The 16,431-nt window shown below is 31.4% G+C and overlaps 1 protein-coding gene across 1 annotated transcript; it reads right to left on the reverse strand.

Moving 5' to 3' along the window:
- Positions 1–6,551: 6,551 nt before the first annotated feature.
- Positions 6,552–7,256, reverse strand: LOC113375834. The gene has a single exon (XM_026615782.1). It carries the CDS (start codon positions 7,254–7,256, stop codon positions 6,552–6,554), a length of 705 nt encoding a protein of 234 aa, XP_026471567.1.
- Positions 7,257–16,431: the final 9,175 nt, after the last annotated feature.

Here is a 16,431-nt window from a genome sequence, read left to right on the forward strand (position 1 = left end):
ATCAAATGAGTTGATCCGTGCGACCGAAATCGTGAAGGAAAAATTGTATCCATACTTGTGTGTAGGTGTGCTTACATTCATTTTTTATGAGATATGGCAAATTATTCAGAAACTTTCGAAACGAATCCTATTTTTCGATTTTCGTATGATTACAATAACTCACACTACGAAATAATATGTTAATATAAAATATTGATCTCAGAATTTAAAATAGTATTAAGTATGAGACACTTTTAAAAATTATAAAAAAAAATTGAAATTAAATATATAAGCTTTTCCGAAAGCTCAAAAAATCCATATTAAATTCTAGTGAAAATCATTGACTGTTGAAAGTAGGAATTAAAGTACTGATTCATAAATTAAAGCGAAGCATGGCGGAATCAATATTAATAGTTTGGACTAACAATAGCGTAAATCTGAGAACCGACACAAATATTTTACGCGACTCCTATATAAACATCAAATTATAGTACAACATAGTAGGTAATCTCAAAAAATCTAAAATGAAAATTTTTATATATCTTAACGTTACAAAGGTTTCTGAATATTTTGTCATATCTTAGAAAAATATGATGAATATGTGTGTGTATGTGTATGTGTGTGTGTGTGCCGATTCAAATTTTTGTCTACAATTTCGGGAACACCGCTCAACCGATTTGAATAATTCAAAAAACATTTTTTTGAGATTTTAATAATGTATACTAGAGATGGTAACTCACTCCGGAGTTATCACTCCGATACAAATCCTCCCTCGCAGTAAATCCGAGTGGAGTTGTTTCACAGGATTTGTCATATCCGACTTCCTTAAACTGGTATTAAATCTGTTAACTCGTACAGACATTTGGTATTTTTGTCGATTTTGCTTTGGGAAGAAAGCGGTTACTTTCTTGTCAGGCAGTTTTATGATCTTTTAGGTATAAAAGTCAAAATGATACCATTGTGTGTTTTCCAGAAAATACAAAAATGTTACTTTGAAGATACAGAACAATGAAATTGTATTCAAGTGTGAATAGCTCAAATGTATAGTTTATTGAATAGTAAGGGGTCATATTTCTAACTACGACAATCTTCGGCCGTGAATGACGGTATTCAGGAATACACATACCGAAAAATATACGAAACGAAATACATTTATTTAATCTTGTTTTTCCATAGACTGAAATAACAACACATTAGAGTACAAAATATTCAGTATTATATTATTACTTTTACACAATTATATAATTGTGTAAAAGTAATAATATGCTAATCGAACTACGCGATATAATATTGATTCTCAAATGGAAATAGCAGAAAAAAATTTTGAAAGCAGAAGTATTATGTTTTGCTTTTATTACAAAGTTTACCACATAATTTTTATATAAAATTAATCCAAAAAATCAATTATTTTCTCATCAAAAGGAAATCATTAAATTGAATTTGATTCTCAAGTTTTGCGTTTTTACTTTGGTCAACACTGCTAAAATTACGAGTCACTGAGTCGATCATCTGGTCGACCGAAAAATTTTACAATCCGTCATTTATTCGTGAATTTTTTTAGAGAAATTGTTTTATTGATATTTATTCATAAATTTTTATTTCAAATAATTAATGGGATTTGACAAATCCTTAGATACATAAACAGAGCACTATGGAACACGTTTGTTTCGAGTATTTCGGTTTCAAAATTGTCGGAGTCGTGGAATTGTTAAGCGGATATAACTCCACCATGAAGCGGAGTCAAATCTGAGTCGATCCGGCTTCGGATATAATAAGCCCATCTCTAATGTGTACACATTGTGTGTAAATTTTCTTGGGTTTCGAACCAAATTTTTAATTTTAAGATTTACGTATATGGTTCTTACCGATTTGAATAATTTTAAAAAAAACATTCGATTCATATTAATAATGAGACGTGCTGATTAGTTTTTGGTTAAGGCAGATCTAGCCATTTCGATAATACAGGGCAAAAAGTGCCAAAAACAGTAACTCAGTTTTTAAGAGAACGGAGCGTCCGATTTTAATAATTCAAAAAACATTTTACTTGTATTGACAAGATGAAGATATTTACTTGTATTGATAAGATAAATTTTTGGAAAGCAGGTCCAGCGGTTATGGACTCTCAATAAAATTAAGTTAAAAAAAAGTCATTTTGCGGTCAAAAATGTTTATTGGACATATGTACATCCAATTATCAGGTACTTTATAGAGATTTTAATAATGTGTACACATTTTGAGTAAATTTTTTTGGGTAACGTACACAAAAGTACGTGCCGTAATTGCACGATGCTATGCACCCCACTAGTATTTTTGTCTTTCATTTTTATTCATTTATCTATTTCTCTTCAACAAATTAATCTGTTTTCACATTTATTGATTTTAGTATGCGATCGCGCACTTGTTTAGATTATAATTATCTGAATTTTTTACTGTGCTCCGAATTGCATTAAATTTTAGAATTAGGTTTCTCTTAACCTTAAGTTCAAAAGTGAAAACAATTCGGGTTCCACCACCACCCTCCGGGGAGTTTGCGATCCCTTAATAAATAAGTGGACATCGAGCCGTTTTATCGCTAGAAAACGTTTTTAATTTTAAAGGATACAATTAAAGACTATTTTTTAATACATTTGCCATGCAATAAAATCATTTTCAACCTCGTGAAAACCCTGAAACTCTCCAAACAACCTCTAAATTGAAAAAAAAAAAACACTAAAAATAAATTTTGGTATGATATAATAAGAATTACTTTTAAAGTAAATAATATTTTATGTTTTCTATCTTGATTACCAAGTTTTTAACCCGTGTTAGATCCTTTAAAACATCCCCTTGATGAAAAATAGTTTGAAAAAATTATTTTGAAATTGAAAGAAAATTAAGTAATTCAAAATGATATAAATGTTATTTTAATTTCTCAAAAATAATTGCCATATACATAATTTGTTCAACTCTCAAAACTACCCTTGAATAAAACAGTTAATATATTCGATTACAAATTGAAAAATTATTTAATAAAACCAAAGGTAATCATAATTTATTTCAAACTGAAACAACATTTACTACTCAATGTCGGAGTTGCTGTTATCATTATTATCTTCTTCTGGCTATATTGGAGGGCTATTCTGGCAGTTATCACCGCTACATTGGCCCCCCGAAATATACGCTAAACTGATTCATTCATATTATTTCAAAATATACGTTTTTATTATAAATATACATAAGCATATATATATATATATATATATATATATATATATATATATGTAAGTCAATCGTTTCGGGCACCAAATACTGCTTACTTATACATTGCTCAAAATATTTACACAATTAGACAAAAATGCGATTAGTATTCGCGTCATAACTCCTTTCATTTTGACTCCATCACAATTTGTAATATACAATTTCAAAGGTTAATAAAAGGGCTACAACTTTTTTCATCATATTTTTTTTCTTAACTCCTCTCATTTCGAAACGGCAAACGGTTAAGGGGCTCGAGAGAGACTCTGATTGCGCGGCCGCGCACTTTTTAAACAATCATAACTCTGTCAATTTTTGTGTGAAAGAAAAATAATAAAAATAATAATAAGCCAGAAAGATTCTTTTTATTTTCATCTATATGCTTTTATACGTATCTTTTTTTTCTTTTTGAGATATAATGAAAATAAGTTTGATTATTAAAAAAATCGGAAAAAATAGTTTTTATAAAATCGTGAGTTTTCTGAAAATAGTTTCTTAAAGTAGTGAATCTGCTAAAATCCATCAAGATGTCTATAATGAAGTTAATTCTAGATGAAATGTGAATTACTTTAATTTTGTTGGAAATGGGGCTCATTAAACTATTTGATTTAAAAGAAAAAAACATCGTATATGCTTCTTATTTGCATGATAGCTCACTCATTTTACACGTAAAAAACTTATAACGGCTCTCATTTTAAAGCTTATGTTGAGCACTATAAAGCCCAATTTCACCGAAATGCATAAAATGTAAAACCTCGCCACTAGATGGCTTTAAATACAACAATTAAATCTTGAACAAAATAAAAAACGACTTTGTTCTTTCAAATATTGCTTACTATTACTTCTAGAACACTTTATAAAACACCGATTTATTAATATTTTTATTGACATTATTTTGTTCATTACATGATTTTTGTTAAAATGTATATTTTAGGAGATATTTGAAAAAAAAAACGATGAAAAACGCCAAAAATATATGAATTTTTAGTGGGCAGTAACTTGAAAAGTATTAATTTTTTGAAAAACTATAAAAGACATTTTTTCTTATAATTAGTTCTTTCATAGAATTCCGATGTTATTTTTAAAAAAAATGTATTACACAATTGAGAAGGGGTGTCATTACCCCGGTGGGTGGTGGCGGAGCCCAAATTGTTTTCACTTTTGAACTTGAGGGTAAGATGAACCTAATTCCAAAATGTTATGCAATTCGGAGCACAGTAAAAAATTCAGACCTAAAACGCTCCGTTTACTGCACTATGTCCCTTCATCTTCGATACTTAAGATTTGTTTTTCAAATATTTCTTTATATATTCAAATGTTTAGTACTGTGTCAAGCATTGTAAAAGATAGTTGGTGTTTTTTGTTTTTTTCAAGAATTGAATATAATTTAAATAAAATATTAAATAATGTAGTTGATATAATTTTTACTGTTTTGAAATTACACTGAAGATGAGGCATATCATGGTCTCATATACATGGTCTGTTCAAAAAGTTTTCGGAATTTTCGTTTTTTCAAAAAAATATTTATTCGTCTACATTAATGTGGTCCCCTTCAAAGTAGTCCCCCCCAGATATAATACACTTATGCCAGCGTTTTTTCCAATTTTCGAAGCACCCTTGATATTCACTTTTTGATATGTCCTTGAGCACTCTCAGCGATTTTCTTCAATCGAGGAAAACCGCCGTCCTTTCATGGGTCTCTTCAACTTTGGGAATAGGAAAAAGTCACACGGAGCCATATCTGGTGAATTTTTGCACTTTGCAACACTTTCATTTTTTACGCAAAATTTAATACAAATTCTTTGACTTTTCAATTCTTCCATTGTAAAAATCGCCGAGCTCAGAAAAACACGTCGAACCTTAGCGACTACCACAGACAAAGTAAACAGTGAATATAGCTGAAAATTTCATCATACTTTAGGGGCATGTATACCAACACAATAAAAAAAAAATTTTGACAATCAGACACTCCAGACCCGCGAAATTTAATTATTAGTAATTCCGGGTACTTTTTGAACAGACCTCGTGTTGATGTTGGGGGGTTTCTCAACCCCTTTCGAAGTATTTTATACTTCGAGGAAAAATAAAAAAATTAAATGTATTCAGAAAACAAAAACCAATGGTAAACAAATATAAATTAAAAATAAAATTCTTCTTACTCCGTAATCAATAATAAACTAAAATATATTCTATATAAATTTTATATAAATGAAAAAACAAAAATGAACACTAATTAATATTGTATGAAAATGTTATCTGTTTTGGAAGTCCAAGCCGCGGCAGCTATTTGGTTGGATCTGGAAACATCAGCGTAGTCGGTTGGATAGGTTGAAAAGAAATTCGAATACACTGACAAATAAAAATAACTGTTGACTTGACACACAATAGAAATTTAATCCACTGATAATATTGAACTGATAACAAACACTGAAAGGAACTGAATGTATTGATTGCAAGTAACTGAATGAATGAATTAAACCAAAATGAATGAAAACCACGGAATAAATCAACTCGAACACTGTAAGGAACTGAAAGTAACTGAACGAATGAAAGGCGCGGAATGAATTGATTTGAATGCCAAAAACTATTGCCTGCATCGGCCTTTTTATGAGTCAGAATTGCCCGATTGCCTAAATTTGAAACGTATTGTCCGAGTAGAAAAGCAAACCTTTTACAGGTCCGACAACCTACACAGGTGCGGCGCAAACATTTTCCCCCGACTAAAAGGTTAGCCTTTTATACTTCTGAAAATACTCGAAATTGGTACATAGTGAACCTCATGATTAGGAAGGATAGAATTGCCAAAATAAATTCAAACTTTCATTCAGAGTAGATCGGTTACGGAAGCCTGACCTCGCGCCAGGGTCCCGCTCTCACAACCTACCACATTCACACAATCTAGATTGCGGAAGTTTTATTTTCGCGCCAGGGTCTAGATTTTTTTGGACATTTACAAGAATCTTCCAGAGACTATGAGGGGTGTTCTCATCGCCCTGGAGATTGAAAATTTGGCAAAACTATATATAGAAGCAAATATATCATGAGATAGAAAAGTTTTTTTTTTTTTTTTTTTTAATGAATAATTCAGATACAAACTATTGAATAGGTAGGGGGCATAGTTTGACAACAGGCCGCTTGATTAGGGTATTTACCGTTTTTACCAATGCTACTCGAACCACTCCATCGGAGCCCGGAAAAACCTCTTCAACTCTTCCCAACCCCCAATGGAGCGGACGCGCATTCTCTTGTTTTACAACTACCAAATCACCCTTTTTAATAGGATTAGTGACTGTATTCTATTTCTGTCGGACGTGTAGCTCGGTTAGATATTCCACATTCTATCGCTTCCAGTAAGAAGCGACAATATGATCTAGCAATTGTTTTCTTTTAGTCAAATTCAAGTTTTCATAGTCAACGGGCAAATCCGACAGAGGCTCTTGCATTAAAAAGTGCGCAGGCGTAAGAGGCTGAGGGTCCGACGGATCATTGCTCAGCCAACATAACGGTCTTGAATTCAGTAAGGCTTCGATTTGATTGAGGACTGTATTAAACTCTTCGTAGGATAAAATTTGCAACCCTATAACTTTAAACAAATGGGTCTTCACTGATTTAATATTCGCCTCCCATATACCTCCAAAATGTGGGGCAAACGGTGGATTAAATTTCCATTCAATGTCATGTAAAACCAATAATTCATTGAAACGCTTTTTATACTCTTCGGAATTTAGGAGAAGGAATAAGGAATCAAGAGTATTTTTGGCTCCTATAAAATTGGTTCCACAATCGGAGTAAATACATTTAATAGGACCACGCCGGGCTAGGAATCGTTTCAAGCAATCTAAAAATGTATCGCTTGTTAAATCTGAAGCTAATTCGAGATGTATCGCCTTAGTGGCTAAACAGATGAACAAGCATATATAAGCCTTGTAGGTTCGAGCGCCTCGGTGACGACTCATGGAGATATTGAAGGGGCCTGCATAATCAATGCCGACGTTTAGGAAAGCTCTACTGGCTGTTATGCGCGGTACTGGTAAGTCGCCCATGAATGGAAAAATGGGTTTCGGATTCTGTCGAAAGCAAGTCATACACTTGTGAAGACGATTACGAATTATTGCACGAGCCGACAAGATCCAATATTTTTGCCTCAATAAAGATAATACTAAGTTTGATCCAGTATGTAAATTATTAATATGGTAGTAATCTATGAGACAATTTACTACTTGGTCTTTTTTTTGGCAAAAGAAGTGGATTGTTATTAGTTGTTAATCCTAATCTACCTTTAACGCGTAAACAATTATTAGAATCCAAAACCAAATTTAGTCGGCAAAACTTTTTCGAACAAGACTTTCCGTTCGTTAATAGTTTGAATTCTTCGGGAAAATGGTGTTCTTGGACTAATCGAATAATAATTACCTCGGCTTGTTTCAAATCTGAAGTCAAAAGTCGGTTTCGATTTGTTATAATTTTACAAAACTTCAATATATAAGCGAAAATTCTTACAAGTTTGCACCAACTAGAAAATTTTTGCGTTAATTCATATAAAGGATTGATCGGTGGTATGACACTCTTTACTATTAGAACGTTAGCTTTTCTTTCTTGATCAATATCTCCGGAAGGTTCAACCGTTTTTGCAGGCCAAGTTGATATAGGACCATTCAACCAATCCGGCCCAAACAACCAATTCTTATGTTGGATAAATTCCTTAGGTCGAAGACCTCGGGAAACACAATCGGCTGCATTTTGATGAGAAGGAATGTGAAGCCATTGTGCATTAGGAATGAGATCCCGTATTTTTGTTATCCTATTGGCTACAAATGTTTTCCAACGAGTAGCCGGTCCTGCTAACCAGTGAAGGACAATCATAGAATCGAAAAAACAGTAAATGGAATCAAAATCTATACTATGTTGGTTATTCGTTAATATAAAATTCAGAAGTTTTGACAGTAAATGACAGGCACAAAGTTCAAGCCTGGCTAATATTTGGTTTTTAATCGGTGTTACACGTGATTTTAAAATCAACAAGAAATTCGGATTGCCAAGAGATTTAATATAAACTACCGCTCCATACGCTTGCTCTGAACTATCCGCGAAACCAAATAATGAACATTTGTTTTGTTTTGACGTTTCGAGATAACGCGGAATCTGATAGTTATTAAGATGCTCTAATTCGGAATATACGGCTAACCAGGATGTAATAATAAATGATGGTAATTCCTCATCCCAATCGATTTTTAATGTCCAAATTTTTTTCAATAATATTTTTATCTTAACAACTATCGGAGTTAGGAAACCCAGAGGATCCCAGATTCGCGCTATTACTGAAAGAAGTTGTCTCTTTGTCCATTTTCTCCACGTAAGCTTTATTTCGAATGAAAAATTATCTGATAAGGGATTCCATTTTAATCCCAATACCTTTGTAGAAGTTTCTATTTCAAAATCCGATTTAGAGAAATGTTTGTTTTGTACATCAGAATTAGGAAAAAGTTTACGTAGATTACAATTATTAGATTCCCACTTTTTTAATTCAAAACCACCAGACGATAATACAGTCTGCAAACCCTCGCAAATGGTTTTAGCGCTATCCAAGGAGTCGATACTTGTAACCACATCATCAATATAGACATCGTTCTCAAGAATTCTAGAAATAGATTGAGAATATTTGGAACATTCGTCTCGGGAAAGTTGTTTGATGGTTCTGATAGCTTGAAAGGGAGATGACGATAGACCAAAAGTTACAATATTTAATTCATAGATGCCAATGGGTGCATCGGGAACCGGTCTCCATAAGATTTTTTGATATTTTCTATCTTGTTTACGAACCCAAATATTACGATACATTTGTTTGATATCAGCTGTTAATGCTATAGGCCCGAAACGAAAATTTAGAAGGATTGAACAAATGTCGGTTTGTAATTTAGGACCAACATGCAAAATTTCGTTCAAGGAAGTGAATTCTGAATTTTTCGCAGATGCATCAAACACAACGCGTAAAGGCGTAGAGGAACTTTCTTTTTCGACTGCGAAATGATGAATATAATATCCATTTTTTATTTTAATAAAATCATCGACTTCCTGATCTACCGGACAATAATCGACAAAGGATAATTGGTTTTGAGTCAGGTAATCTTCTATAACGGCGGCATATTTTTTATGAAATTCGGGATATTTCAAAAATTTATTTTCAAGCATTTGGTATCGCTTTAAGGCTAAATGAAATGATTTGTATAAATTTCTGCCTTCACTTTTAAAAGGCAGCGCTACTACATATCGTCCATCTGGAGATCGCGTAGTAGTTGTAGTAAAATGGTTTTCGCATAAATCATCGTTAGAAGAGAGGATTATTTCGGGAATGTCTTCTAATTGTAAGAATTTATTCATTTGTAAATGGAAATCTGAATTTGAAACATTACATAAATTAGTAGAAGTGCCGGTATTTTCAAATAAATCAGGAATGGAACCTAATATTAAATAACCCAACCGGGTTTCTAGGGCCACAGGTAATCCTTTATCATTTTTAACTTGATTAGTGCCAAGAATTTCGCCGAAAACATCGCAACCCAAAATTCCGTCGACCTCCTGGGGTGTATGAAAGTTAGGATCCGCTAAAGGATAATTCAGAAATGTTTTGATGGATGAAATTTTTTTTTTTTTTTTTTTTTTAAACTTTATTACTAATTATTTTTTCTTTTTTTTTTTATCTTACATACTACATATATTTAACTTTTTCTTTACATATTTTTACTGTTTATTACATTTTTCTTTACGAATATTTCTTCCAAGGGCAGGTCCGTGGGTTGAGTTGAAAATGCACTCAATCATGGTTGCGCGATGTCAGAGCCTTTACATTTTTCTGTTGTATAGGGATACAAATTCGACTTCCTTTTTGTATTTCAAAGCGATACCATCTTAGTACCTCTTTACTTCCAAGTGGCGTGTTGCACTACAGCTTTGCCCACGAAAGGCCATTTTCACTTGAAATCATATTTGAAATCTATGATTTCAAGTGAAAATTTGGTATCAAGCTGTTTTGATACCGAACCGACCGAGGTTGGATTCGAACCCGGGACTAGGATTTGCTAGCCCACGTTCTTACCACGGGACCACGGCCGGTCCACTAAAATCGGAATGGTAATTTGTGGTTGCTTTCCCACTATCTCGTGTACTACGTATGCACAGACCGATAACTGATAAGAATCGATTAAAGATTTCAAAGTGAAATTAACTAATCCAATAACTTTATGTGACGAATTGCCTAACCCGATCACTTGGGTTGATATTGGAAGAATTTGTAAATCAGCCTTTTTGCACCAAGTTAATGTCACAAAATTTCTATCGCTTCCCGAATCAATAATTGTACGTAATAAAATGTTTTCTTTTCTAGTAGTAACTTTTACTACTGCTGTCGGCAATATGGTAATATGATGTGCGATTTTGTTTTGATTAAATGCGCATAAAACCGTACTACTTGATTTGGAATTAGAAAGATTATTTTGATCCGTACTCGCAAAATTGCTACCAGTATGCAATAGCGAGTGATGTCGTTCGTTACATAATAAACAGGTTTTATTCGATCGACACGTAGTCGTTATCTTATGACCCAAACAATTGTCGCATAAGTTTAATTTTTGAATAAGGGATCGCCTATCAGGTTTACTCAATGAAAGAAATTTCGAACAAGTAAACACTCTGTGTTGTTCCCGACACACAAAGCATTTGTTATCATATTTATTTTTTAACAAAAATGACCGGCTAATTTTAGTGTTTTTGTAATTGGGTTTGTCATTAGTGAAATTGTTGGTCATACCATATACTTGATTTTTTGCCTGTTGTGACTTTTGAAGAAAATGCAGGAGGTCTTGGTATTTGGGAAACTCACCTTGATAAAAATGCTCGAATTTTTCTTGTAACAACGGATCGAGTTTCGAGAATGCCAGTGACGTAATAAGGAAATCATAGGCGTCGGGAATATTCAATTGGGAGAGCGCTTGCACCGCGGTATCGAATTTTTCCAGGAATGAATTTATTTGTCCAGATGAAATGGTTTTGAATGACAATAGTTGTTTGAAATAATTGGTGGCTAAGTACCGTTTATTTTGGTATTTTTTTATGAGCGCTTCCCAAAGAATTTGATAATTATTTGCGGTCGGTAGTATAGAATGGAATATTTTTAAAACCGGGCCCTGTAACGCTCCTTTTAAAAAATGAAATTTTGAAACATTATCTAACTCGGTATTTTCATGAATTAGTGAATTGAATGTTTCATAAAATAATGGCCATTGTTGAATATCTCCTGAGAATTTAGGTACTTCAATGGACGGTAAATGTTGTTTGGGTACTATGTCTTTAATTGAAGAACTATGCGCATTTTTATTATCTAGTAATTTCTCAGCGTGTTTTATTTTGGCATACATCGTTTCAAGGGCCTTTATTGCGGAATATTCCGGAATGAAACTAGGATTATCTAAATATTTTAATTTGTTTATTTCATCGCACAATTGAATAAATTGTTCACGAGCATTTTCAGTAATATATAAATTTTCAAGAAATTGTGTCTTATTTGAAGATACATCAATCTGTTGCGATAGATCGTACGTTTCTTGCACAATTGAAAAGTACATCTCTCTCTTGGCGGTTAGACGTGCAATTTCTGCACCAATATCGATTTTAGGCGCCATTATATATTTTTGTTTTCTGTATACACCCAATTAATCCTAATAATAATTAGGATCCGGCTCGAAGGACCAAATGTTGATGTTGGGGGGTTTCTCAACCCCTTTCGAAGTATTTTATACTTCGAGGAAAAATAAAAAAATTAAATGTATTCAGAAAACAAAAACCAATGGTAAACAAATATAAATTAAAAATAAAATTCTTCTTACTCCGTAATCAATAATAAACTAAAATATATTCTATATAAATTTTATATAAATGAAAAAACAAAAATGAACACTAATTAATATTGTATGAAAATGTTATCTGTTTTGGAAGTCCAAGCCGCGGCAGCTATTTGGTTGGATCTGGAAACATCAGCGTAGTCGGTTGGATAGGTTGAAAAGAAATTCGAATACACTGACAAATAAAAATAACTGTTGACTTGACACACAATAGAAATTTAATCCACTGATAATATTGAACTGATAACAAACACTGAAAGGAACTGAATGTATTGATTGCAAGTAACTGAATGAATGAATTAAACCAAAATGAATGAAAACCACGGAATAAATCAACTCGAACACTGTAAGGAACTGAAAGTAACTGAACGAATGAAAGGCGCGGAATGAATTGATTTGAATGCCAAAAACTATTGCCTGCATCGGCCTTTTTATGAGTCAGAATTGCCCGATTGCCTAAATTTGGAACGTATTGTCCGAGTAGAAAAACAAACCTTTTACAGGTCCGACAACCTACACAGGTGCGGCGCAAACACCTCGTATACATATTAAAAAGCGTGTGTTGAGTCGGGCAATGGCACCAAGTAACAAAAAAAGCTAAAGCAATTATAATTATCTTTATTAATCCATATGTTTCAGTCTTCATCGGGACCGTCATTCAATGAAAAACTGTAAAAAAAAATTATAATTAATTTAGAAAAAGAAAATGGATGCAAACATATTAGTCTTAATGATAGGTACTTTAAAACAATTTAGCACTACACTACACTAATTAACACAATTGTAACATTAAGCTATCAGTAGTTTAAACATTTAAAACTAATTATGAATTTAAGTTAAAAAACTGAATATGTGTAGATAGTTGTTGTAAGTCTCAGCGCTGAATAAATTGTGTTTACGAAGATTTTTTAAAAATAGTGAAAACTGGTAAAAACATATGGTTTTGGAAAGTAATAATAAAGAGACACGCTTCATTCAGTTTTAATGTTATTTGAAAATTGGTCGAAGAATATCTTGTAATCATTACAACGCGAAAAGCTGTCAAGTTTTTTGTTGATTGCTTTATTGTTTAACGATATTAGACAACCTTCACTAAATCTTTTTTTAAATATATTATTTTTTAGACATAATATGGGTTTAGAAAATCAATATTATGCGGAAGATTATTTATGTGTTCAGTGAGAATTGCTTTATTTTGATTCTTATTTTTTGAATTATGTCTGTGTTGAGAAATTCTTTTGTGTAGAACTTCTAGATTCGCCTATGTAAAAACCTTCACAATTTAGTTTGTACACTTAATTACTTAACATTTTTGGATCAAATTTTGGATTTAATTGGTAAATAAAATTGAAAGAGTGTTTTTTATTGTAAATACTACTCTAATGTTTTCTCTATGTTTATTAAAGAGTTTTTTTCATGAAGTAAAGATCGTTTATAAATGGTGAAGTTATAGTTCCCACGTAATTTTTGCGGTTAGGATTTTCAGTTGAAATTTTGTGGCGGTTTTGGAGGTATAAAATTCTGTTTCTGGTTATGGATTGGATCAATAGCTGAGGATAAGAATTGATACTTAAGATTTGAGATAATAATGAGAGGTTGTTCTTCAAAAATGTGACAATAGCTTAACCTGATCTATTAAGTTGATAATGGTGCCTATTATAGCAGAGAAAGGGTGGTAGCAAAGATAGCTTAGGTATCGACCTGAGAAAGTTGGTTTATTGGATTTATGATACCAATTGGTAATTGTATTAATGTTTTCGCGTTAAAGCTGTAAATCTAGGAAACTGATGGAATTGTTATTTTCTATTTCGAAAGTAAGTTGCAAATGTTTGTTGTATGAGTTAAAATAATTTACGAGAGATTTTATGTCGCTATTTGGAATGCATGTTATTATGTCGTCAACATATCGATAATAGAAAATTTGCTTATTGTAAGAGTTAAAGATTGCGGATTTGATATATTACAGTGCTATTTCCGCTAAGGAGGGAGAATCTGGGGAGCCCATTGGGGTACGAAGAATTATAGAAGGATCTTTTTTGAATATTTATAACAATAGGACAATAAATAAATAAAATAAACTTAACGCGCTTTGCAACTCAAATCTTTTTTATTTAGATAGCATTTCCAAATTTCTTACAAAACAATAAAAACACACATGTCTAGAATCTTTGTGAAAATATATTTAAAAAGTTTTTTCTCTATTATATCTTCAACTACTTTACAAACAACACATATATTACACACTATCTATTTGTGATTTTTTTAAGTTAGAACTTTGTAAAATATTGTTTAATTAAAAGTTTAATGAATTAAATATCCTGATACCATGGATTATTAGAATCTTCTAATTTAACACTAAGATTAACTAATTGTAAGTACGTTTTACTGGTTATATATTTTTTTCTATTTACTCCAATTCAATTGCTTTAGTTTTTAATTTTATTTTTAGTTTTCACTGAATGAAAGGTAGGATTATAGCCAAAACGCATGGAAAAAAATCATGTTTTTTATTGATTTTATATTCGATTACTAGGCTTTGTTTATAATATATCTATAATATAAAAATAAATCGCAAAATGTGTTGATAAGCGCATACCTCAACAACGCCTGGACAAACTGGCCAATTCTTTTTTTAAAATGTTCGTTGAAGTCCAAGGATGGTTCTCACGGCGAGAAAAAAACGAATAATTGCCGAAAAAACCTAAAAACAGCCCTTTTTTCACATACAAATGTTTTTATTTTCATATTTTTGCTATCGGCTACGGAATATTTACTCAAGTCAATGGAGCGTTTTTGGTCTGAATTTTTTACTGTGCTCCAATTCGTACGAAATTTTGAAATTAGGTTTATCTTACTCTCAAGTTCAAAAGTGAAAATAATTTAGACATTCCTCTCAGTGGTGTAATTTAATGTTTTTCAAAATAAAGTCGGATATCGATAAAAAAAACTAATTATAAGAAAATATGTTTTATAATGTTTTTCAAAAAAGCAAATACTCATCATTTTATTTAAAGCAGTTGTACATTTTAGATCCATATGGGTGGATGTATATACATTTCGGTGTAGACTGTAGTGTAAAAAAATATAATAATTTTTAACTAATTGGTAAATATCAGTTTTGCTTATTAAAAAAAATTGGAACTTTTGAAATGTATATGAAACATATATTGTATATATATTAGTATAATTAAAATTAGTATAGTAGCTTTAAAAAAACTATTGGTGCATGGCATTGTGCTTTAAGGCAAATTGCTGGAACTGACCTTATCGCAATCAAATATTTGAATATTTTTAAAAGCTTTCTATTATCATTCATATCAGTATCATAGACAAAATATAAGGATGACGACATTTATATATTTCCACATAAATAGTAAATAAATTAAACTTAATCAAATGGTTTAGAATAAAAGACCTTATCACATGTTTCTGAGAAATATATAAACTAAGTTGCAAAGTTAAAATATTTTATTTCAAGTATATAAGTGAGCTTTAGAATTTTAGCTAGATTTGTAATTAAAATCCGTATCATTTTCGACATTTAAAATAAAATCTTTTTGGTGGTTAAAAAAATTGAAATCTTGAAATAAAAAGATTCATGCCTACCCCAAAAACTAATAATTTTTTCACAAGCAAGATGCTTTTTAATACATTCGAATGAATGTACACTTTCAGCTCCGTATCTCCGAAGCGGCTGAACCTATCTTTTCCAAAAACTAACCACCACGTCTCGCCATCATTACGAATTGAATATTTTTGATTCATTTAAATTATATGCTCTTTTCTTTCTAAAACGTAATTTTCCTTTTGTTTACTCTTTGCTCCATATTTTTGAAAAGCCTGGATCTATCCTAAATACTAATCAGCACTAATTTTATATAAAGTTGTAAGTATGACTGGCTTTGTTTGAATCATTTAAATCGTTTTTTTATGCTCCCGAATCAATCGAGAAAAAATTGTATCCACACATACACACATAAATTAATTTTTTTAAGGAATGTCAAAATGTTTACAATTGTTACGATAACTATAGCTTATCCTGCAAAAAGTAAATTAATCAAATATTATAACAATTGTTTAAAATATTTTGAGATAAATTATTATATCGTAAATTTATAAGGGCATATTTATATTGACAATATTAAGATGGATAAACAAAACCGGACCAAAAAAAAATTGTACTTTTTCCTATTTTTCAAAACGTTTTAATAATCTTAAAATTTTTTAGAAACTTTAGGTTTTTCAAAACTTTTTGATAATTTTTAAATTTCTGAAAAATATGTTAAATCTGTTTTGCAGAAAAACGGATTGTTCTTTTGCAATG

This window comes from Ctenocephalides felis, unplaced genomic scaffold (assembly GCF_003426905.1).
Source record: "Ctenocephalides felis isolate EL2017-DRISC unplaced genomic scaffold, ASM342690v1 CF-g0.4_SCAFFOLD_01886, whole genome shotgun sequence".
NCBI lineage: Eukaryota > Metazoa > Arthropoda > Insecta > Siphonaptera > Pulicidae > Ctenocephalides > Ctenocephalides felis.

Excerpts from the sequence above, each read along its gene's own strand:
- LOC113375834 (XM_026615782.1), bottom strand. The coding sequence starts at position 7,256 with ATGGGCGACTTACCAGTACCGCGCATAACAGCCAGTAGAGCTTTCCTA.